Genomic DNA, 24,902 nt, shown 5'->3' on the forward strand with positions numbered 1-24,902 from the left:
GGGCAAAGGTGCTTGGTATGCAAGTGAGAGGAACTGCGTTCAAATCCCTGGCACCCACAGAAATGCTAGGCACGACTGTGCATCTGTAATCAACGTGTTGGAGAACAGAGACAGGTGGGTATCAGGATCTTGCTGGCCAGCCGGCCTAGCTGAAACTTCAAGTTCAGCGAGAGATCTGTTTCATTGAAAAGGATGGTGGCCGGGGAGTGGGGGTGGGGACAGACAATGTCACCATGCTTACCTGTATCTACACAGCACATGCACAATGTACCACCTCTCACGAAAATAAATAGATAAACACATGAGAAAATAATAACAGACAACCGTGGAACTATTAAAGAAACCACAAGAGTAGAACTGGAGTCTTTACCACACCGGTCCTCCCCAGCAACGGGTGGTGTTCCAGGTGGGAAAAGCTGAGCTTCCGGGAGACAAGAGCAGCACTTTATGCTCTACACAGGCCCATAGAGTCATCTAAAAACTGATGTGCTGTTTTGAAGACATATACAGGACATCAAACATAATGCAATTTTAAATGAAAGCCTGAGTTCCCGGAACATTTCATCTGATCTCCACTGGCCCAGTGCGGGGAGGGCAGGCTTTGGAATTGTGGGTTTCCAATTACTTCTTTGATAGAAGTACCCATTTTATTTTGATGTATTGAATTGGCCAGATACTTTGATTCTGATCATTAGGCTGGAAATATTTGCAAATATTTTTGTGGGGAACATTTTTTTTTCCTCAACAATTAGGTAGTCAGATGATGGATGGAGAGGGTCCATCTGGCAATTCCAGGCGCTAACGATGTTTTGCTTTCCTTTCCTTCCCAACTAGACTTTCTAGCCTAAATTATTCTGTTGTCTCTTTCAGACTGCATCTGCCTCTGTGTGTAGAGTGAGCAGAACTGGGTGTGGGGTCTGAAACTATGGTTTGTTCTTGGCCAGGTTAATTTGGGAGACAGTGATGTGGAGAGGCTTGGATGGGGTCTGCAGGACACCCTTAGTGATACACGGATAGTGGTAGAAACAGAGATAGTTAATTAAGGAAGAAAAGCACTTTGTAGAATGGAAATGAGCCTGAGTTAGGCAAGGGGTAGAAGCTTAGTAGCTCCCGGATGGGCAGGCAGGGACGTGTGCACCGCACTGCAGGGACGTGTGTACCACACTGCAGGGACGTGTGCATTGCACTGCAGGGGTGTATATACCACACTGCAGGATGTGTGCACTACACTGCAGGGACGTGTACATAGCACTGCAGAGATGTATGTACCACACTGCAGGGACGTGTGCACCGCACTGCAGGGATGTGTGCACTGCACGCCATGCTTTCTCAGCTGCCAGCCTCGTTGGGTTTTCCAGCCTTCCCCTTTGTCATTGTTTCCATTCATACACCAGTTTTGACCGAGACTCAGCCACTGAGACACGTGCAGCTTGTGGAGACCTTGGCCTCAGGGTGAGAACCTCATGTGTGACACTATGATGTCATCAGGATCTCCCCGAAGCTTCTGCTTTGAAATCTCCGTTGAGAGAGTTTGGAGGTGATACAGAGAGGACAGTGTGGAGACGGCTGTGCTATGGCAGGGAGACGCAACCCTTCCAGGAGGGCGATTCCCAAAAGGACCACTCTGTGTTAGACACTCCCACACTGCAGGAAGGCTAAACTCTGGAATCGACAGCTTTCTCTGAAGCGCTTTCCTGCCCAGTTGATTGACAGGCCCATGACTGAATTTTGGGAGGTCACAGCAGTATGTTCTTATTCTTTATCAGGAAGCCGATGGCCAGATAGTGATTTCACAATCTTCCTCGTAGTTCCGACAGTCTTGCCTCTACCTGAGTCCCTAGAGGCAACTCGGGTGCCATTTTCTTGATCCACAGTCGCAATTCTGCTGTTTCAGTTTCAAATTTAACTGGGGGGGTTTACAAGGGAGGGGCCCATCCTTAAAGACCACAAGTATCTAACCTGGGGAGAAGAGACAGGATGGCTACCCCAGCCTGCATGTTGGTTGCCACTAGAACTCAGACACAGGGAGACCCACCAGTCCCTCTTGCTCTCACCCCTGCATGCTGATGGGAGCATGGGAGATCTGTGCTCAGGTCCAGCAGAAACACAGGGCGTGAGCCGCAGACAACACGGACGTGCCTCTTGTGGGTATGGCAGCCACAGTGAGGTTCTTTTCTTTGATAAAGGTGTCCAGTAAGTGTTTACCCCAGGCTTGAATCGACAGTGGTGTTCATCATCTGATCTTGCCCTTCGCTCCTGTGATGTGCTATGGGCAATTGATCTTTGGTTTAGTTGAATTGGTACTTATTGTTATTGAAGAAGGCTGGAGTTTGAATTTGTGTCTGGTATTTTAAAATTTCCCTAGACGGAATCAGCTTACACTGTATGGTCAAACCATGCATTTAAAACTTGGAGCAAGATAGTACTGGGTTTGACCCTCATCTTCTCTATGCAAAGTGTAACGTATGTCTGTTTATCTATAGTGGAGGTTGGAGTCAAGTTCTCTCTCTTCCTACCCTATGGGTCCTGGGAATTGAACTCAGGTTATTAGTTTTGGTGGCAAGCCCCTTTACCCACTGAGCCATCTCACTGTCCCCCTAGACCTTTGCCTGTTCTTGCATGAGTTGGTTGATGCTCACAGTGCCACAGACCCGTGTTAGAATGCAGTGGTGTCCAGTAGAGATGGTTTCCATCTGCACTGTCCAGCACGGTGCGCAACTCACATGTGTCCAGTGCAGCTGAGAAACCGAGTTTTAATCAGTGAGTTTTTAACATCTGATAACACACGACGCTGAGCTGGATGGTGCAGTGAACCTGACGCTGGTTCTTTGGTTGAAAATGTGAGCAGCTGCATTGAGGTCAGGCTGGACGTGTTTGTCCTGGGGTGTCCTGTGACTTCCATGGGTCACTGCTGCTTTTACTTGGTTGTACACGCATACTACTGTCTCAGTGTCCTAGGTTACACACACACATACACACCACACACACACACACACATCAGTGTCCTAGGTTACACACACACATACACACCACATACACTTACACACACACACACTACTGTCTCAGTGTCCCTGTTTGCACACACATACTACTATCTCATTGTCCCTGGTTACACACACACACACACACACACACACACACACACACACACTACTGTCTCAGTGTCCCTGTTTGCACACAGATACTACTGTTTCAGTGTCCCTAGTTGCACACACACTACTGTCTCAGTATCTCTGGTTACACACAGACACACACATATACTACTGTCTTACTGTCCCTGGTTGCGCGCGCGCACACACACACACACACACACACACACACACACACACACACACAGCTGTCTCAGTGTCCTTTATTTCCATCAGTTTTAATGCTTTGGATGCCTTGATCCCTTCTAGGTTCAGCGAAATGAAGACAAGTCTACCACCTTGAAGCTGGCTGACTTTGGCCTGGCCAAACATGTGGTGAGGCCTATATTTACTGTGTGTGGGACGCCAACATATGTAGCTCCTGAGATTCTTTCTGAGAAAGGTAAATGTTACCCTTTGCTCTTTGGTACTCAACCTTTGTAATCAACAAATGCCTTAGTGTTTCCAACAAGGAACTGTTACAAAAACTCAGATAGCTGGAACTTAGGCTTAAAAACATTCATTTGCTTGTTTATTTGTGTGTGTGTGTGTGTGTGTGTGTGTGTGTGTGTGTGTGTGCGTGTGCATGTGCGTGTGCGTGTGCGTGTGTGTGTAGCCAGGACAATGATGAAAAATAGAGAACCTGGGGAGAAATCTACTCAAAGAAGGCCATTTGTACCCAGATCTAACACTATGGGAGAAAATGGAAACATTTCTTACACTAAAAGTTTAAAAATTCCTCTGTGAACCTCCATTTAAAGGCAAAAAAGATCTCATTTCAGACTCCATAGATATTCATTCCCCCTTTGTGTAGACTCAGTGAACTACTTTGGCAACATACTTTGTAAAGCACATAAACAGAAAATGTTTGGAAGAGAACCTGACTGGCATTGGGAAGTGAATTTACCTGTTAGCTGAGACAGAGATTCTGGGTGGGTTGAAAGCTTGGTCATAGGTGGAAGGCAAGGGTAGGTCCCAGTTGACAAAAACACCTCGGAGCTGTGATGAGGAGACAGCATGTGTGAGGCTAGAGAGTGGAGACTTGAGACTAGTCTCACTGGTTTAAAAAGTCAGCGGGTTGGGTAGGCTAAGCCTAGACTTAACCCAAAAAAGGAAGTGTTTAGATTTTGAATGACAGGTATATGAGAACAGTGGAAGACATAGGGCATTGTGATTTAAGCAACGATGAATTAGACGAGAGACAAAGCAAATTAGTGTGAGAGTGTGGAGAGTGCACACCAGCTAAAGTGGGACGCTGGAGAAAAGTTCTCTGAGGAAATGAGGTGGGAAGGGTCAAATTCCCATCACACTGATAAAGAGGCATCAATACAGACCCACACTGTCCTGTTGGCAAGGATGGGATGTCCTGGATCAATGTATCATATTGGCATTCTTCGATCTGATGGATAAACTGGTGAGCTGGGGGCCCTGCCGTGTTGCTTAGAGCAAGGACAGTTAAGTTCTGATTCGGGGAAGTCGCAGGTAGCAGGGAAGGCCACCGTCAGTAGGGAGCTGGGCTGCATGGAAGATGGCTTAGGAACGCACAAGTGTCAGAGGCAAAGGGAAAATCTTAAGAGGGGCCAGGGCAGAAGAATCTGTCCCCCAAGAGTCAACAGTCCTTGAGAAGTGAACGGTCATCACTGGGCTGTCCCCAACGGGGACTTCAGGCTTTTACTGACTTGTGTCATGACAAACCTGCTCCAAGACACGTCCATTTAAAGCTGCCTGTTGTGTTCATTCCTAAAGGCGAGGAGTCAGAAAGTTCTTGAAAATGCGTATATGGCTGTGTCGGGAGGATGCTAGGTAATATACATAGATAGGAACCTCATCTGGACATCACTGTTCCAGTTCCATCCTGTTCCTGTGGCGCACACCGTGAGCAAAAGCCGTTTAGGTGAGGGAAAGGCTTATTTTGTCTTGCACTTCCAGGTCACAGTCAATCACTTAGGGAAGTAGGCGGGAGCATGCAAGGCAGGAACCTATAGGCACACTGCTTGCTATTCCCGCCACAGAACTCACTCACAAAAACGGAATTCCACAGAAATCAAGGAAGAATGGTGCTGGCTGGCTTGCTCATGTTGAACTAGCTTTCTTATTCAGCTTAAGCCTAGGGATGGCACTGCCCATAGGGGGCTCGGCTCCTTTACCTACATCAGTTAATAACCAAGTCAGTTCTGTACAGATATTGCTCATAGGCTCACATTCAGCTGGGACCCCCCCCCCCCCTTAGGGGATTCTAGGCTATGTCAAGTTGACAGTTACAGCTAACCAGGACAGTTACTTTGTACATTTCATCTCCAAAGAGTTACATTATAATCGGTTACCATAGTTGTTACTTTTCTTTTTGCTGGGACAAAATACCAGACAATAGCAACTTAGTGGAGGATGGGTTTTTTTTTTTTTGTTTTTGCTGTTGTTGCACAGTTCAAGCTAAGAGTTTATCACCTTTGACCTGCCTGTCTCTGTGTCCTTGCAGGTTACGGCCTGGAGGTGGACATGTGGGCCGCAGGTGTGATCCTATACATCCTCTTGTGTGGCTTCCCTCCTTTCCGAAGTCCTGAGAGGGACCAAGACGAGCTCTTCAACATCATCCAGCTGGGCCAGTTTGAGTTCCTCTCTCCTTACTGGGACAACATTTCTGATGGTAAGATTGAGGGGCTCCCTGTGATGAGAAGGAAGGCTGTGGGCTTCTTCCCACTCTTTTAAAGAGTGGTCTGGAGAGGTATTTGTAGGGTGTGGGTGACGCTTTGAGTGGTACTCAACTGTCCTCACACATGAATAAGAGACTCGGAAGTCTCCGTTTAGATCCGGCCTTCCAGTATATGACACACTTAGTTTAGAAGGGATATGTTAACTTTTCTGGAAAAGATATTGTCCTAGGCACACTATGCCAGCAACATAGTTAAACACATACGCCCGTGTCTCTTCCCATAATAGCAGAACTTACTGAGTAAAAATACATTTTACAAAGCAATCTTAATGGCAGCAATTTGCCAGATTGGTAATTGGGCCAAGGTTAACACAGGTTCTTTTTATTCCAATCTTAATTGCAAATATTTACTCTCATATATCACGGGATAAATGCGCGCGCGCGCGCGCGTGTGTGTGTGTGTGTGTGTGTGTGTGTGCGAGCGCATTTACACACACACACACACACACACACACACACACACACACTGAATAGATACACGGGGTTTAAGTGGGTTGCAGCAGAATTTCATGAAGTTTCAGAAGTGGGCACATAGGAATGTAAGTAGAATCTGTATTGATAAGGTAAGGAACCCACATTAGAGACAGTCACAAGGCTGCCATTGTCAGTCAGGCTGCTGTGACTCACGGGCTTTGAGAGTGAAGTTGTGTTGAGTTTAGCCAAGAGGTAGAAGCACAAGATGGGGGCTGTGGCTAGAGCCCCGAGATGAATAGGTGGCAGGCCCAGGCAGGCAGATAGGAGGATGGGCAGGCAGCAGTTGGGTAGGCAGTGCCAGGAGTGCGGACAGAGCCGAACTGAACCCCTGGGAGAGCCAGGAGCACTCTCCCTGTGGGTCCTTGAAGCATATTCCCGGTATCTGATGACAGGGTGGTGGGGACTCTTGCCATTAAGGCCCAAGTTAGGGTGTTGCACCCTTTCTCAGTCTGGTATGCTTAAATTCTTGGCCCTGTTTTCTTGATATGATTTTAATATTCTCATGTTACCCAATGGCCTCAGTTCACTCCAATAAATTTATAAGTGGCACATTTTCTACTCCTGGGAATAAGTTACAGGCCTGTGCCTGGTGACTGGTGCTGGATGGATGGTCCCAGTGTCCACCCGGCCCTTCTCTATCCTTAAGATGGAGTCAAACTCTACTTATAAACTGGAATCTCTTGGGGCCAAGCACAATCTGAAAAAGCCATTGGTTTCAATAATATGGAGCACCGTGTGGCTTGGTCTCAATAGACATGACCAAACCTCTACCCACTCCAGAGATACCCACAGACGACCAAACACCTACCCACTCCAGAGATACCCACAGACGACCAAAGCAACACCTTCATGAAAGGGAGACTTGGGGGACCAGTGAGTTTATTGAATTTACTTACACAGGATGGGTGCAGGGTGACTTTCAGGAACAAGGATTACCCCAATGTGCTGTATCACTGAATACTCCCACCCCATCATGGATGAGCTTGTGGAAGACGCACTGTGGAGTCTGCTTTCTTTTTCTATATACTCTAGTCCCTCCTGAGATCACTTGTATTTGGGGCATGGTGGAGGAAGTGATGTCTGGACTCCCAAACATGGTTCCTTCTCTTCCTTCCCTTTGCTAGAAGGGATCAGCAGCTGCCACCGTCATGGAGCTAGCTACCCAAGTGTTATTCTGCTTGGTTGGTTGCAATGGTTATTGGCTAAAGTGATTTGCATTCCAGAGTGGTCATGTAAAAAAAAAAAAGCCATATTATAGCAGGGAGGGGTAGAATCTGCCCTGCTTGAAGCAGACAGGGCAGGAGAAACCTGTGGCTTCTAGACTCTAGAATTGCTGGAAGGGCATACGGGAGGCACCTTTCGATAAGGGAGAAAAGAGGGTATTTTCTTTCTGTGTGCCATGAGTCAGGAGGGAAAGCCTGCAGAGTAGGGGTGAGGATTGGGGAGGCAGAGGGTTTTCTTTTGTCTACTTACCCACAACCCTGCCTACCAGTTAGGTTTGGGGGAGAGGGAGAAGTGAGTAGGTCTGAGAGAATAGAGCCAAGTTGAATGCCCTTCAAGGGAGACAGGGCATACCTGGCACAATGGAGGTATGAAGCAAGAGACCTCAAGGGCCACCAGACCAAGAAGGTCTCTACATTTGATGGTCTCTGGGGAGGGTGGGGAGTAGGGGAGAGGGGGGGTTCTAGACCTCACAGAACCAGGCTTAGTTAATATGTGATCTACACCATGTACCTACATTCAGGTTGCCTTTGATTCACGGCCAGGGGGGTGTGGGGGCTAGACTTTTAGTGAGAAGCCAGGAAGCCTGTAGCTGCTGCTGGTCTCTTTGTAGGAGGTGGAAGTGGCCGGTCAATCTTAGACTGCATGGGGCAGGGCCAGACCTGCGGGGCTTTTCCCTGCGGCACCTGCAGGGGTAAGAGTGGGTGGGGGTGGGGTGGAGATGGGATCTGCCTTCTAATAGTCTCACCACCTCTCTAGGACCAGCGTGGACTTGAGCAGGAAGTGGAATTCATTTGATTTCCTGTTAATGACTACTCACTTAGGTTTCTTGACATGCATTTCAGTTTCGTCAGCATGCAGAAATATCTACTAGCTTCGGGAAAGGGAACAGGTTTGATTTAAAGATTTGTTAGTTTGCTTCGACACTTTGAAATACGGAGACGTGGTGCCCTGCCCTCTGTTTCCTTGGCCTGGGTATGCAGATGTTAGAAGTTTGACATAAAGAACCGGAGCGCTTTCCTGTGCAGCTGTGCTAATTAGCCTTGGTCACACACAGCCAATTCTAACTGTGAATTATTTCAGTCAATAGAGTACCACTAGCCAGATTTCTCTTCTTCCTTCTCCTTGTCTTTCTTTCCCATTTCCTCTTCCCTTCCCTTCCCTTCCATCATTCCCTCCTTCCTTCCTCCCCCTTTTTTCCTACAGCCTTTCATTCCCCTTTCCTCTCCTCCCCTTCTTTTTCTCCTCTTTCCCCTCTGCTGTTTCTTCCTCTTTCTCTGTCCTTTTCTCCCTTCCTCCTTCTTTCCTTCCTTCCATCCTTTCATCTTTCCATCCTTCCTATCTTTCTTTTGGACTGGACTTCACTCTGTAGCCCAGGCTATCTGGGAACTCACTATGTAAATGTAGCTCTCCTAGGCTAGCCTCAGACTCAGGTAATCCTCCTGCTTTAGCTTAACCTGATTGCTAATGCTCAGTGGTTATGAGTGACTGGGACAGGTCTGGGGTTTTTCTGTCTTCTGTCATGTTGCCCTGGACAAGGAAAGTTTGTTAGCACCCCTGCTCCCAGTGCTAATGTGGATGTATGGGTTCCCACCTCATGCTTTGGAAGGAACACTTCAGAGCCACCCTCATTCATTACTTTCCTCCCAATTTCTCCCCCTCCCATAGCTGCCAAAGATCTGGTGAGAAATTTGCTGGTAGTGGACCCCAAGAAGCGGTACACGGCCCACCAGGTCCTACAGCATCCCTGGATTGGGATGGTGGGGCACCCCAGCACAGTGAACCCACAGAAGGAGGAGTCCCCCAGCAGCGAGGGTCGCTTCCAGAGCCAGCACAAGAAGGTTGCAGAGCACGTGTCGTAACCTGCCTGGGACATCTGTCCAGTTTGGTCTCCTTGAGGACAGAGAAGAGAGGGGACGTCTGCGAGCAAGATCATGCAAGACACTTCTCCACAAATCTAGGGAAAGAGAAGAGCCACCTGTCATAGTCTAAAGAGTGTTTAGAAAGCAACAACCTAATGTTGAATGATGTATGATATTTTTAGATTTGTATATCTGAAGTCTTTAATACTTTTTTTTGGGTAAGAATTGCCACGAATGAGGAGTTTTGATAATAACGATGAATTCTGTTTTCTTCTTGAAGTCGAGTTCATGGTGGGCTACATGAGTGTGTTTCACATCTCTCAAGCTCCCCCACACAGTGAATGAGGTGATTCTTGGCTTTTCTATCACAATAAAACACGATGAATAACAGAGAAAGATCTGCCTTGTTCAATGGTGGGGAGAGCTGGGAAAGTAGTTTGACACAGCTGTATTTTAACCTTTGACAAAGAGACCAATACATGTGGTTCTACAAACTGAAATTCCATGAAAAAACAAAAAACAACCCAACACTTTTTTTTTTTTTTATGAATCTGCGGGCTGACTGATTAGAATTTCACGATTTTGGAGAACTGGAATGTACAGATTGAGAGCCAAAATTTACTTTGGGTTATCTCCCATCCCATTAATAGTCATGTATCACCCAACTGTATGTATGACCTGACAGACAGAGCTGTTGGAACGTAGTAACTCAGCTGGGCACTGGCTCCTACTAACCCAAAGCTAAGACTGAGAGCATTCAAAGCCGGCCGAAGAGATTTCCCCACTTCGCTGTCAGCCGCCTGCCTGATCACGCCACCAGTATATTTGGTAAATTCATTGATCTGAGACTTTGTTTTATAATAATTAATAATAATAATAAAATCACATAACCGTTTCCAGGATGGGATGTATCATTTAGGACAATGTGAATGCCGCCAGGTCATGGTCCCTCATGTTTGGCTCCCAATATTTTCTGTATGGAGCAAGAGCGGTGTTTCGTGTTGACAGTTCTCATCCTGCTTTACAGATGGAGAAATGGGGGTACAGGATGACCTGATCTGCCCATTCTTAGTTTACAATGGAGGTGGACCTTAGTGCAGATTGGCCCGGTACCCCTGTTCTTGTCTCTAGCGTCTATCCTTGTGTTAATTTTACTTGGGCATTAAAGAAGCATCGATCCTCACTAGGTAGAGAGGGAAGGGGGATTTGAGGGAGGAGAAACCAGGAATTACTACTCAATCTCCAGAAGGGCATGGGCTCTCCTTGAAGGGCTTATAATATAGTTCTAATACACATGCTTCTTATGGAGATGACCAGGCTATGCCCTGAGACATGGGAAGATGGGTGTGTGAAAAGCTGTTCTCTCGTGGCATGTTGTGTGTATTTCTCTCTCTCTCTCTCTCTCTCTCTCTCTCTCTCTCTCTCTCTGTGTGTGTGTGTGTGTGTGTGTGTGTGTGTGAGTGCAGGTGCACCTGTATGCAGAAACCTGAGGACACCCTTAGATGCTGTTCCTCAAGTACTATCCATCTCAGGTTTTGAGACACTGGCCTGGAAGTCACCAAATAACCTAGACTAGCTTGTCAGTGATCCCTAGATAGATACCCACATGTCATCCACCCCAGCACTGGGATTATAAATGCTCTATCATGTCTAGCTTTAACATGGGTTCTGGGTATTGAACTCAGGACCCTATGCTTGTGAGAGCTTTGCAGACTGAGCCTCACTGTCTCAGGTTCCCTGCAGGAATTACACTGAACTCTGGTGAAAAGACTTGAAAACTCACAGCAGAAGTAATACAGACACCTTGCTTTCATGTTTCTGCACCCCACGGGCAGGGCTTAGTTCTTTATGTTCCAGCCGTGGCCCCTGACTGCTCCTCTCTTGTACTCTTTAAGAAGCAGAAGCAAAGACATTTCAAACAAAACAGAACTGGAGGAGCACCCCTCTCCCCAAAGACATTAGTGAATCTGGTTCTATTCTTAGCAAATGCCCAAAGCCAAACCTTCAGACTGAAGAGGGTGATTCCTTTTGCTGTGTACCTTGCTTCAAAGTTCCCCCAAGCGGAGAATCATTGTTAGGAGACCATCCAAGTTTGAACAGAGCCACAGAGATTCTGCCTGGATCGAATGGCTTTGGCTCTGCGCCTGCCAGGTGGACACTTTGAACTTCTTGGCTTGGCTCTCAGCCCTACAAACATTGCTCAAGGGTTGAGCATTTGTCTCTTTTCAGCTTGGCTGTCTCTTCGAAAAGCCTATTTACTTCCTGTAAGGTGACCCACACTTCCTGGCTTTATCCCTTTCCTTTCTCCTTCTCTCCTCTCCTCCCCTCTCTTCTTTCTCTTCTCCCCCCCTTCTCTGCCCTCTTTCTTTCTCCTCCTTCCTTCCCCTCCCTTCCTTCCTCTCCCCTCCCCTCTCACCTTTTTCCCAGTCCTCCCCCTCCATTTCATCCTTCTCCCCTCCTCTCCTCTCCTCTCCTCTCCCCTCCCCTCCCCTCTTCTCCTCTCCTCTCTCCTCCCCTTCCCTCTCCTCTCCCCTCCCCTCCCCTCTTCTCCTCTCCTCTCTCCTCCCCTTCCCTCTCCCCTCCCCTCTTCTCCTCTCCTCTCCCCTTCCCTCTTGTCCTCTCCCCTCCCCTCACCTCTCCTCTCCTCTCTTCTCCTCTCCTTGTCTCTCCTCTTCTCCCCTCTTCTCCCTTTCCTTCCCCTTCTCTCCTTTCCTTCCTCTTCCTCCCCCATTCCTTCTGCTCTCCTCCCCTCCCCTCTCCTCTTACCTTCTCCCCCTCCTCCCCTTCCCCTCCTCTCCTCTCTTTTCTTCTCTCCTGTTTCCTTTCCCCTCCTCTCTCCCCCTCCATTCCCTTCTCTCTTTTTCTTCTTCCCTTCCTTATCTTTCACCATTCCTCTTTCAGTGTTTCTGTCTCTTTCTTCCTTTCTTTTAGAGACAGGGTCCTTCTCTGTAGCCTGGTCTGGCTTGGAACCCACTATATAGCCCAGGCTGGCCTCACAATAACCAGGCACGAGGTCCTCTGTTGGCCAGAGCAGGAGCAGCAGCTGTGCCTTCTGGCACACATCTCCACATGCTTACCTCTCAAGGCTGACACAAGCTCCCAGGCATGCTACTTCTCCCTGGGAATCACAGCTTTTGACCTAGGTTTAGATGGGTATCTTCATACCTCCCTCTCCCCACTGCAGGGCAGCCTACATGGCAGCTTGTAGGGCATGACCCAGAATGAGGAACAGAAGCTAGGGTGACACTTAGGTGCTGGGGACCTCCTGTCCTGGAGCAGGTTGAAATGAGACACAGAGTCGGACTCAGGTGTGGCTTTAAAGACTGATGGTTTCTGGATGTTCTAGCTCTCTAACTATACTAAATGCTTGTTGATAGTTTCTAAAAGGTCCTTAAAAACATTCCTGATTTTTCTGAGGTGAGGGCTGTAAGTCGCTGGTTTAGGTGATTAACACCTGTAGCCTAAGGTCTGGGATTCAGTAAAGCAGTCTTTGTTATGTCTCTGCAGGAACTGGGCAGCTCTAACTTCCAACCTGCTAGTTGAATTCGCAGGAAGAAAAAGTGACACTTAGAAAGTGGTTTTAGTTTTTATTTCTAAGTTCTGAAAAGTTTCCTATGAAAGCTCTAAAACAGAAAGAGGAAAGGGGTTTCTGAGAAAAAGGGGATAAGAGATCTGAGAAAAAGGGATTAATAGAATCTAAAAATGTGGGACAAGGAGAATGCTTAGAAAAGAATGCTCTCCTCTCTTTGTCCTCAGCACTTAAACATCTTTCAGAATACAGGAGCACATGGTAAAAAGTTCATCACAAGTTCATACATAAATTCAAATCATAAATCGAGTAAGAAGTTTACAGCAAAGAACGTTTATGTGCATATCCATTAGGAGTGATTATCTGGCTAGGCACTCACTATGTGTCACAGCTCCACAAGTTTGTGGGGAGCTAAAAAGCCATAGCTAAGTTATTAGTGATATTTTGTATAGATAAACCATCAATATTTTTTATCTTCTATCCTAGCACCTATAATAGTTAGTTTCCTTTTTATGACCATTTGTTAATGGTTTTACAACCTTTTGGAAAGTGCTCTCATTAGTTGATACCTGCTTTCTATCTCAGTAGTGGCTGTAAAAACTGGCAGAGTTCTCACTGCAGTTTTGATTATCAGAAAGGGTTTAATAGCAGTGTTATTAAAAGAGCTTAATAATTGCAATAACTTTGGAAATTCTTATGGGATCATCATTAGGAATTAAGAAGTCTTCTATTTGTCTATATAGCATCACTGTAAGACAGGACATCATCATAGTTCTGCAGAGATCTGCTCAAAAGGGTGGGATAATACCTAGTGAGATATATATATATATATATATATATGTATGTATATATATCAGGAAAAGTACATTAACAGCTTAACAGCAGGGATCTTTCCTAAAATGAATTCCTCCTGGGTCTTGCCTACCAGAGCTCTGTCGTAGATTTTAATCCAAGGCGGACCCATCTCAGGAAGATCACCTGCTAGTTATTAGCTTGTTGGCTCCTGACACTTAGGGGTGGCAATAGGAACACCAGTCACTTCCTGTCTACCACACAGTCCCATCTCACTCTCCTGATGGAGGGTGTCTGGGCCATGTGATCTGCTGTCACCATCAGACACAGCTGGCTGAACTGGAGGTGAACATTTGACACATCCCGCCAGGCAAAAGTCCCCCCACCCCCGAATTTGGGAACAGATCCTAGTCTCTCAGCTCTGTGGAAACCACATAATCATGGGAAACCTGGAGCTGGTGGATCAGGGACAGGGACACCCATGTGACTGTCTCAACAAGGAAGCAAGAACAAAACAAAACAAACAAAAAAACCCAACCAACCAACCAAAAAACAAACAAACAAAAAAAAAAACAACCAACAAACAAACCAACAAACAAACCACCACCACCACCAAAAACCCCAACCAACCAACCAATTAGAGTCCGTGGTAGATTGTACGGTTTATCTGATTCTCTACTTGACTTCCTATTCTTTGTTGTTTCTGGGAGAAGACTGCACCTTCCTGCCTTAAGGAAGTCATGTGATTCACCTTAGCCAGTGGGATTCAAGCACCTAAGGCCAGTGCCCAGAGATTTATTTGCCCATTCAGCTTGGTACCAGAGCTTTTGCCACAAAAAAAGCCCTGGGCATTCCTGGTTCAAAGAAGATAGACCGTTAGAAGGGACCAGAAGCTGGCCCGTACAGGGAACAGAGTGACCATATCTGACCTTCGGGATGACTAAGGAGAACAACAGATGGATGTAATTATGAGCCCTGGGAACATGGGGATTGTGAGACACCATAATCAGCCCTAACCAGACTCATGGTGAGTCACGGAAGCACTCCCTTTAGAGGTAGAAAATTCTAGTAAGCCACTTATGATGATTAATGTTGATTGCCAATTAATAGAATCTAGAACATCTGGTGATGGGCCTCTGGTCATTTTTGTGGGTGAATTATCTTGGTTACATTGATTGAGGTGGGAAGACATGTTCACTGTGGGCAGTACTACTTCCTGGGTTGGGACCTTGGAATGTATACCCAAGGATGGGAAAGGAAACCTAGGCAGAGGTTGTCTTTTCTGCCTTGACTGTGCATGTGGGGTGAGCATGTGCTCTAAGCTCCGACTGCTTTGACTTTCCTGCCATGATAGCCTGGGTCTTGAATTGAGAGCTAAAAGAACCTGTTTCTCCTATTAGTTTCTTTTATCAGGGTATTTTATTACAGCAACAGGAAAAGGAACCACAATATCCTCTATATGAACTTTATCCATTTACCTATCCATCACACATCAAATAGCAATGTGTGTGTTTGAGTGAGTGAGTGAGTGTGTGTGTGTGTGTGTGTGTGTGTGTGTGTGTGAGAGAGAGAGAGAGAGAGAGAGAGAGAGAGAGGAGAAACAGAGACAGAGACACACAGATATACACACTGAATCACAGACACAGACACAGACACAGAAACTAAGTTATATATATATATATATATATATATATATATATATATATATATATATATATAGAGAGAGAGAGAGAGAGAGAGAGAGGGAGGGATGAGGAGGAGGAGGTGGAGGAGGAGGAGGAAGAGGAAGAGGAAGAAGAAGAAGAAGAAGAAGAAGAAGAAGAAGAAGAATCAGAATCAGAGAGTGATGTTCACAGAAATAGACACACAGAGATGAGACAGAGAAACAGAAAGAGAATGTTATATTATATGATTTCTGGAGAGACACAAACAGATACAATACCAATTGCAAACTGGAGGAATGATTCCACCTCAGTCTAGCTTGGTGATCAGTTAGCTTATAGGGGTTATCTCCAGGAGAACGATGAAGAGTTACAAGGCATGCTTGTTTCAGAGGCAGCTGCATTGCTGAAAAACCCCCTGCAGCATGAGCGATAACTCTGGGAAGCTGTACCCCGGAGTTCCCTACTCAATTTGCAGGCATCTCTCCCGGGGTTCCACTTCCTGGCCTCCGCCATTTGTTTACCACCTGTATAATAGTCTCACATTCTGATATTCACACAGCTGAGTGTTGTAACTTAGTAACTTTCCTAGGTGTGGAAGTTTAGTTTTAAGTCTTTTGAACCTCCCTCCTTCTAAGGGGAATGTTTTCATTTTAGAGGAAATAGCTACACAGCAGTCAGAGAGACAGAGACACAGATACACACAGAGGCAGACAAACAGGAAAAAAAACTAGAAAGAATGAAACCATTTTATACACTGTTTGTTAAATACTACAGACAATAAGAGGTGCGTCTTTTTGTTCCTCTCTCTCTCTCTCTCTCTCTCTCTCTCTCTCTCTCTCTCTCTCTCTCTCTCTCTCTCTCTCGTTTCTTTTTCAAGATAGGGTTTCTCTGTGTATCCCTGGCTGTCCTGAAACTCCATCTGTAGACCAAGCTGGCCTTGAACTCACAGAGGTCAGCCTTCCTCTGCCTTCCAAGTGCTGGGATTAAAGGAGCCTAACAGCACTTCTGGGCATCAGGTGTGCATTTCATATCCCTGTCACTCATGGCCCATCACACAGACCACAAATTAGCTTCATGGAAGGCCACATCTATGACCTATGATCTATAAACACCACACTGGTGGGGGGGTGTTCTGTGTTCACACAATTGTCCTTCGTACATGACCCTGGCTGCTCTGTCCAAGGTTCTTCTGAATTAGATATACTTGTGACATGATTGGACACACTCGCTCCATTCTCATAGTCATTTTTATGGCCAGCGTGCAGCTTGTAGCTGGATCCTTGGACCTCTGTTGATGTAAATGCTTCCTTAAGATGTTAGCTGACCTCTGGCAGAATCTGCCAGCATCTCCTGAAATGCAAAATAAACCCTACATCAGAATCAAGCTTGCTCTGTTATCATTTTTGATAATTTGGTGTGTATTTGTGTTAACTTACTTTTGGATTATCCAGACAACCAACACCCTCAAAAGATTAAAACATCCCACAGAGAAGTTGATTAGGTTGAAGAGGAAGGACCAACCAGACTTTCCACATTCTGAGCAGCAGGTGGCGCTCCTGGCCTTTGGAATCGCGCTGGCGCAGAGGTTGAGCACGCGGGTGGAGGATGCAGTTTGCAGTTGGCGCATTGCAGTGGGCAGGAGGTGATGCATTTTATTAACTTCATGCTTTGCTTGAGACAAGGTTTTGTTACATAGGCACGTTGATGTCAAACTTGTAGTTCTCCAGCCTCAGCTACCTCAGTACTGGGGTAATAGGTGTGTATCCCACTGGTGTATTGGGTCATCCACATTTATTTCAGGCAGGAGGCAGGGCTACTGTTAAGCTCTTGGACTATGTTCTGTACTTTTTTTTTTCTCTTTAGAGTGAAAAGTAGTTCTAGTCCCAGCCTAGTCTGGTGGTGAATGGTTTGGTGGGGAAGGGGGTATCTTTAGACGCTCTTGGATACAAGCGGAAAGGGCTTTCCTGTGCCGTTCTGTCATCTGGATGCTGGTGGGCAGCCCTAGTGCCAGGGTGAGGGTGTGGAGGTTTGTGTCTGGGAAAAGGGACCTGAATTCAATGTGTGGGGGTCGTACCCGGAGGAAGTCTGGGAATCTCAGCATCTCTGTCTAGCCATGTGGAGGTCAGAAGTTGGTGTGTGACCTTGACTGGGGTTTGCTTTAGGAGCCACTTGGAAAAGCAGCAACTTTTTTGGGACACATCTACAGGATGTACTATTTACACAGTTTAGGGCAGGCATTTTGTGTTTTTTGGTAGAGGTTAAACAGAATTGTAAAATTGGAAGTGAAGGATCACTGCCGCAGTGGGTAGATAGCCCTCCCTCCCTCCCTCCCTCCCTCCCTCCCTCCCTCCCTCCCTCCCTCCCTCCCTCCCTTCCTCCTTCCTTTCCTCCCTCCTACTCCTCATTTTTCTCATTGCTGTGACAAAACACCCAACGATACCAACATAAAGAAGGAAAGGTTTCTTTTTATTTCAGCTCCTGGTTTAGCCACGGTGGGACCATGAAGCAGAGATGGATGGGTGCTCCTCTCCCTTTCTCCTCTGAATTCAGTCCAGGGCCCCAGACGGAGGGAAGTGCTACCTACACCCTCTCTTTACATTCTTTCTTATTCACCAGACTAAGACACTCCCAGCGTTCAGACACCTGGCCAGCCCTCACCCAGCAAGAGGACAAAGCAAGGTTTGCATTTTAAAAAATTAATTAATTAATTAATTAATTAATTTATAATACCGTGTTCTGCCTGCAGCCCAGAAGAGGGCATCAGATCCCATTACAGATGGTTGTGAGCCACCATGTGGTTACTGGGAATTGAACTCAGGACCTCTGGAAGAGCAGCCAGTGCTTTTAACCTCTGAACCATACCTCTGGCCCCAAAGCTTGCACTTTAGATGCCTGCATTTCAGTTGTTACTCCTGAGGCCCTGGCCTCAGTCTGTATTTTATATAAACCCTTGGCCCTTTCTAGGGGTAGGCGGCTGCCGAGACTGGCCCGTTGTCTACCCCTAGGGCACTTCAGGATCTGGTGAGGCCAAGTGGCCTGGCATTTGGGTTACTGGGTCCCTAGCTCTTTTTGCCCTGTTATTACCTGAGGTTTTAGGACCTCCACACATCTCTCTGTCTGATGACTTAGAGGCTCAGAAGTGAGAGCAGTGACTTGGCCTTGTCCTGTTGCTCGGCAGCCTTGCCCCCAGCCCTGGGACACCGGTATTTCCCCATTCCTAAGGTGGGAAAAGGACAAACTTCGAACCCCCCGCCCCAAGTTGGTTCTCCATCCTTCCTTTTTGCAAAAAACCCCAAAAGGCCAAGGAACGCAAAAGCTGCCTGCAGGAACCCAGGAGACAGGAGCAGAGTAGGCTAGAGGCTTCCAATGAGCCTCCCCCTGCTGCGGGGTCTCCAGAGCCTACTGACTAGCTTTGCCTGCACTTTAGTGGACGAAGTAGACTACACTAAAGTAGACTGCAGCCCACTTTCCAGAACACTGTCTGTTTTGTTTACCGGGATTGCTCGGGTTAGGATTGTAAATTATCATGGATAGTGTGAACACTTTTAGCTGGAGATAGTAATGTCCTATCCTTAGCTAAATAAACAATTTCCAAGGACATCCTTGGAACATGACTCTGAAGCGCGCGCGTGCGTGTGCGTGTGTGTGTGTGTCTGTCTGTCCTCTCTCTCTTTCTCTCCCCCCACCCCGTCTCTCTCTCCCCGTCTCTCTCTCTGTCTCTCTGTGTTATGTAGCCATGTTGATGTCAAATTTTTAATTCTCCAGCTTCAGCCACCTCGGTACTGGGACAATACGCACGCACGCACGCACGCACGCACGCACGCACGCACGCACGCACGCACGCACGTACAAGTGAGTATAGAGCCAGAGGATAGCCTGAGGTCCTGTCTACTTTATCATTTGAGACAAGGTCTCTCAATTGGCCTGGGGTCTCATAGGCTGGCCAGTTAATGGGCCCCAGGACCCACCTGCTTCTATCGCTTCTGTGCGGGATACAAAGGACGCACCGCCACGTGCATCCTTTAGAAGGGTTCTGGGCAGCTTCCAGGGACTAAGCCACTACCTAAAGACTACACATGGACTGACCCTGGACTCTGACCTCATAGGTAGCAATGAATATCCTAGTAAGAGCACCAGTGGAAGGGGAAGCCCTGGGTCCTGCTAAGACTGAACCCCCAGTGAACTAGACTGTTGGGGGGAGGGCGGCAATGGGGGGAGGGTGGGGAGGGGAACACCCATAAGGAAGGGGAGGGGGGAGGGGGATGTTTGCCCGGAAACCGGGAAAGGGAATAACACTCGAAATGTAAATAAGAAATACTCAAGTTAATAATAATAATAATAAAAAAAGAAGGGTTCTGGGCTCAAGTTTAGTCTGAATGCTCGCATCTGCCTTAGCAAGTGAAGAAGTTACTTTATTTGTAACGGAATTAGGGTTTTTTGTTTGTTTTGTTTTTTTGAGTTTTGAGTTTTCCCTTTCAGGACTGGTGACATCTCGACAAATGAACAGAAGTGACCAGGTGTTCCTGATGGACGTCAGGCTGGATAAATAGCCACCAGGTGGCGCTGCATGCAGCACCGCAGGCTTCCTTTTCTGTGTGAGTGGCTGAGCCTTGTCTGGTCAGGGAAGTAGCTTTGCTTGGCTGAGGAAGGGTTGCGTTTTGCTTGTGCACAACAATGCCTTGCTACTCACGCTCCTGACCTTGTATCCTAGGGACTAGCTATATTGGTTTCTGATGACTGCTTTCCTGACAATCTGGCTTAGCAGCTCTCTCATTTTCTGCCTTGCTGGGTTTAATGTCACAAATCGGGATATTTCTGTCTGACAGATAAGGACCGTGCCATCAGAACAAGCTGTTCTTGCTTGTGGTGACAAAAAGCCTCCACAGTGCTCAGCCCTGGCATAGCTTAATTCTATCCTAGGGCAGGGCGAAAGCAAGACTGGGTGGACCAGGGGCTGGGGTGGGCAATGCTGGGAGTCGGAGGTGAAGAGAAGGATTTCAGAGGTGGGGTTGTCATGAGAAAAGGCTCATAGCTGGAAGGTTGTTGGGGTTGGAGTGGAGCTGCAGAAGGAGCTTAGGAACGCACTTTGACAGAGAAGTACAAGCAAGATCTTTGCATTTTAAAAATGTCTGCTTTGCCATAGACATCGAGGAAGCCAGATAGACATGCTCTCAGTCAGATGAATCTGTCAAATTGCTTCCTGGAAACACGTGTTCTGGGTTCAGTGGGGAACAAGTTTGGGTTGCATTTGCTATTGAGGATTCTTTGGCAAGGTGGTAGGCAGGTGACGTGGAGCCAGCTGGATGCTGTGGCCACATCTGAGGGCTGCTGAGTCCTTTGGGTTTATTTGTGCTTATTCTCTGAGAGAGGAAGTGAGATAGAAATCGAGATAGATAGATAAATAGAGAAAAAAGAGGGTTGGGCTTGGACATCAGTCCTAGAGAATTAGCCTCTCTTTCTTTGCCTCTCTCCTCTTGTATTTTTTTCTTTTCTCTTTAATCTCATTCTCTCTCTCTTCTTCCCTCCCCACTGCTCTTTCCCTCACCCCAGCCCCAACTCTTGGGTCAGGAAAAGATTAGATCAGCCTAGCTTAGAACTGGCCAAGGTGAAGGAGAGATAAGGTCTTGAGACTGAAATGCACATATTAAACATTTTTTTCCCTAATAGCAGTTGCTGACAGACATGAGACCTGTGTACCGCTGTAACCTTTAAAAAGAGCCAAGGGTCAGCCAACATTTTAAGATTAGAAAAGTAAACATTGATTCTATTGACAGTAACCCTGGAGCTGTGTTTCCATATGCCGAAAATTTGAGAATCATTGTATGATGAAATATGTTTTTATCCTTGGATATAGTAGTCCCTTAGAAATACTGATATTTTGTGTTGGAGAGATGGCTCCAAGATCACGAACTGCTTTTCTAGAGAGCCCAGGTCCAATTCTCATCGCCGGCACGATGGCTCACAACCATCTGTAACTTCCATTCTATTGGATATGACACCATCTCCTGGCCTCCTCACACATTGGATATACACAACGCATAGACCTATAGACAGGTGAAGCACCCATACACATTAAATAAATAAATAAATAAATTTTAAAAATCCAAACATTTAGATTTGGAGGCTGTGTTTATGTGTGGTCTAAGGTGTCGGCCATAGTTTGGAGGCCAAAAATACATACCTTCTACAAAATGTTTTTCAAGTTTTAATTATGTTTACTTATTTTGTACATGTGATGTGCATGTATGGACATGTATGTGCTATGACACATATAGAAGCCAGGAAACAGCTTTGTGTGAGCCAATGTTGTCCTTTTCTCATGTGATCTGATTAAGGAAGACACCTGACATTGACCTCCGGCCTCCTCACGTGTGCACGAACATGTACATACAGATAGATTTATTGAGCTCATGCATTGATAGGACATGTAGATGTGTGGATTGATCTCTGGATGTGTTATGACTGGAGATTAGCTGATTAAGGCTGGGTGTGGCTGGGCTGTCCAGCCTTGGCTTCAATGACTGAGGAAACTCTCATCTAAGACTCTCTTGGACAGGATCTGCATCCTCCATGAACCAGCAGTTTCTGCTGTACACCCTCGGTCACTGCAGCGATGAGTTACAGTAGCAAGGCCCCAGTGCAAACCCGCACCTCCAGCCTCAGCTATATGCTAGCCCTTGCTGGTCAAAGCGAGTTTACAGCTGGCCTCAAAGCCATGGAGCAAGGACTATTCCACACTAGGGGATCTTCAAAGACTGGGCAAACAGTGTGGACAGATGGAGATACAGGAAATTGGTTTCCAAAATGCAATAGTGCGTATGAATGAGACTGTGCATTGATCAGAAAATGACTCTTTATGCTACTGTTAGCTTGATACTTACACCTAAAGTCAAATTTTTAACCATCTTTAGAACCTTCCTTGCTGCTATCTTCCAAAAAATATCCTGAAGCCCCCACCTATGTTTTTTATGCCTCAACCTTACCCTTGCTTCACAGCTAAACTACAGTTTCTGCTTCCTCCGAGATGCCCCAACTTGGTGCCAGCTTCTTCTGAACCTGCATTACTGGTCACATCTTGTGTTACTGGTCTTGGCCTACAGCTGAGAGGTCTCTGTGAGTGTAGGCAGCTCTGAACCCTCTATCTGGCTCTCCAAGCAATGCTCAGCAAATGCTCTCTTTGTCCAGGAGACAGAAACAAATGGATCACATGGTACGTGGCTCTTGTGAAGAAGGGAAGCCAGAGCTCCTGCCCTGTCCCTGTCATCCTCCTGCTCATGTCCGGACCTCTCGGAGGAGACAGTCACTGGAGGTGCCTAAGTCCTGATTCACAGTCCTGCTTCTCATGTCCCTCATTACGCTGTTTGATATCTGATGCCTAGCCACATTGATCTGTGTCTTATTGCTTTACCCAGAGCTGATTAGAAGGCAAGATAATTGGCTTGTATTAGCTGATAATGAACTGTGTTTATGAGTCAGGAGTCTGCTTGCTCAGAGCATCTGTCGTGCCCTGGCTTTCTCTCAGCGGGTTTTCACCTGTTGTTCCCACTCCTGGAGAGCTGGCTTCCAGGTGCCTGGAAGAAGTCAAAACTCTGTTCTAACGCAACTTCTCACAGGCCCTTCTTAGGGTCAGGGCCCGAGAGCTGCCTCATCACCCTGGTAAGTGTCACAGTGGCTGTGATTCTCAGCTTTAATAAAAAAAACTTAAATGGGGGAATATGTCAAGTGTCTAAGGTAGACATCACACCAGTATACTGACAACAAGTGGGCTTTGATAAGAGAACACTTCAAATACACTCCAAACAGAACCGTGAATGTCCCTGCACCACTTAGACCCGATGGCTGGTAACATCTTCTGTTTCTTGTCTTATCATTCTTGCACCTTTTATTTTGTCAGGTAATTTTAATTTTTATGGTTATTTTCTCTTTTCCGTTTTTGTCATGTGTGTGTTTATGCATATATGTGTATTTTTTGCATGTGTGTGTGTATGTGTGTGTGTGTGTGTGTGTGTGTGTGTGCGTGCATGTGCATGTGCATGTTAATGTAGGCACATGTGTAAGTATTTTCACCTGCACATGAGACTTCAGATTGATGTCTGGAATCGTCCTCCATTACTTTTCCACCTTAGTCATTAAGGCAAGGCCTCTCAGTCAAACCCAGAGCTCACCGATATGACTAGTTTTGCTAGATAGCTTGCTCTAGGGAGCCCTGCCTTTGCCTTCTGAGGCTGGAATTAGATATTTACATAGCCGAGCTCTGGTCCCCAATGCTGGTGTGGCAAGCGCTTTAATTGCTAAACCATCTCCCCAGCTGTTGGGTAATCTTTAAACAAATCACAGATGTCAGACTGTTTCATTCCTGAGTACTCAGACAGTTGATACATGTTCTTCTGCCTGACATCCACCCATAGATCTCTGGGGCTGACGACATTCTCTGGTTTCTCCTCAGTATATTGAGCAATCTAATCGTGATTTTTGTTTTGCCATGTTGTTCTTTTGTTTCTCCAGGGACATTGCAAACAAGAGATATGAGGTTTGTTAAGCCTTGTCTCCACGTTCAGCTAATAACCCTTGCAACAGGCCATGAGGCATATGAGGAAGTGTGTCAACAAGTCAACAGTCAAGGAACGTGCCACCACATCGGCACATGGTGTGGGCTCAGATGGTGGGAATGACTTGGGGGATGACCAAGATTAGGGGAGGTTGCACTCCAGCTGCAGGATGTGAAGGGAGCATCTGCCCCATGTGTGAGAGAAACTGTAACCCCAGAGCCAAAGGAACCACAGGGCAGAGATGAGCCCATGAGACCCTGAGGGGAGATGGCGGGCTGGCGAAGGCATCTTGGCATCCGATGGTCTTTCTTTTATTAGTGACATGCTTCTGCTTCTATGCTCAGAAGCATTGTTGGAATTCTCAGAAGAGCTTCTGGATAAACGGAGGCATCATTTGAGCTCTCAAATGGGGAAGTTCAGGACTTCTTCCTCCATGTTCTCCCTAAGATTTCCTCTGAAGAAAAAGTTCACTCCCAAATATTAGACTGCAGAATATGTCTTTGTATGTTTCTCCACAGTCCCTGAAATGGTCTGTTGTGACAGATAGTCCAAAGACCTCTTTCTGCTATAGGACAAGGAGAGAGTGAGGGCGTAACACTTTCCTTTCATAACTTGCTGCCAAACCTGATGACTTGAGTTCAAACCTCAGGAGGGAACCCACCTCTAGAAGTTGTCTTCTGACCTCCACATTTTTTTTTGCCACAGCATGCATCTGTGCACATACAATTATAATAAAATAAAAATACAATGACAACCACATCCTTTCTTGTGTCCTAAATCATGAAAGCACATCTAGAAAAGAAGAGAAAAGCGTGCTTCTGGAAGAAAAATTTTCAGTATTTTTTTTAAACACTGAGAGATTATCAGAGTCACTGAAGATAACACGTCTGACCTTTTCAAGTCTCAGTTTCTGCACCTTTGAAATGATGATTGTCTTGGTATCCAGATAACCAGAGTTTGCAAAGCACCACAT

At 46.4% G+C, this 24,902-nt stretch overlaps 1 protein-coding gene and 1 long non-coding RNA gene across 3 annotated transcripts in view; both read left to right on the top strand.

Moving 5' to 3' along the window:
* The window catches only part of Dclk3 (doublecortin-like kinase 3), a 52,626-nt gene extending 42,329 nt beyond the window's left edge, over nucleotides 1–10,297 (top strand). Inside the window, exons 4-6 of one of the 2 annotated variants that reach the window (XM_087562449.1) lie at nucleotides 3,399–3,531; nucleotides 5,605–5,772; nucleotides 9,202–10,297. In XM_087562449.1, coding sequence (XP_087418575.1) covers nucleotides 3,399–3,531; nucleotides 5,605–5,772; nucleotides 9,202–9,395 — 495 coding nt within the window. In that variant the 3' untranslated portion in view covers nucleotides 9,396–10,297. 2 annotated transcript variants of the gene reach the window in all.
* Nucleotides 10,298–16,994: 6,697 nt separating this feature from the next.
* Nucleotides 16,995–24,687, top strand: LOC108351782 (uncharacterized). The gene is made up of 5 exons (XR_015628236.1): nucleotides 16,995–17,022; nucleotides 17,997–18,059; nucleotides 19,860–19,975; nucleotides 22,566–23,036; nucleotides 23,886–24,687. It is a non-coding gene; the product is annotated as an uncharacterized LOC108351782 (long non-coding RNA).
* Nucleotides 24,688–24,902: the final 215 nt, after the last annotated feature.

Source organism: Rattus norvegicus, chromosome 8, assembly GCF_021556685.1.
Source record: "Rattus norvegicus strain SHRSP/BbbUtx chromosome 8, alternate assembly SHRSP_T2T, whole genome shotgun sequence".
NCBI lineage: Eukaryota > Metazoa > Chordata > Mammalia > Rodentia > Muridae > Rattus > Rattus norvegicus.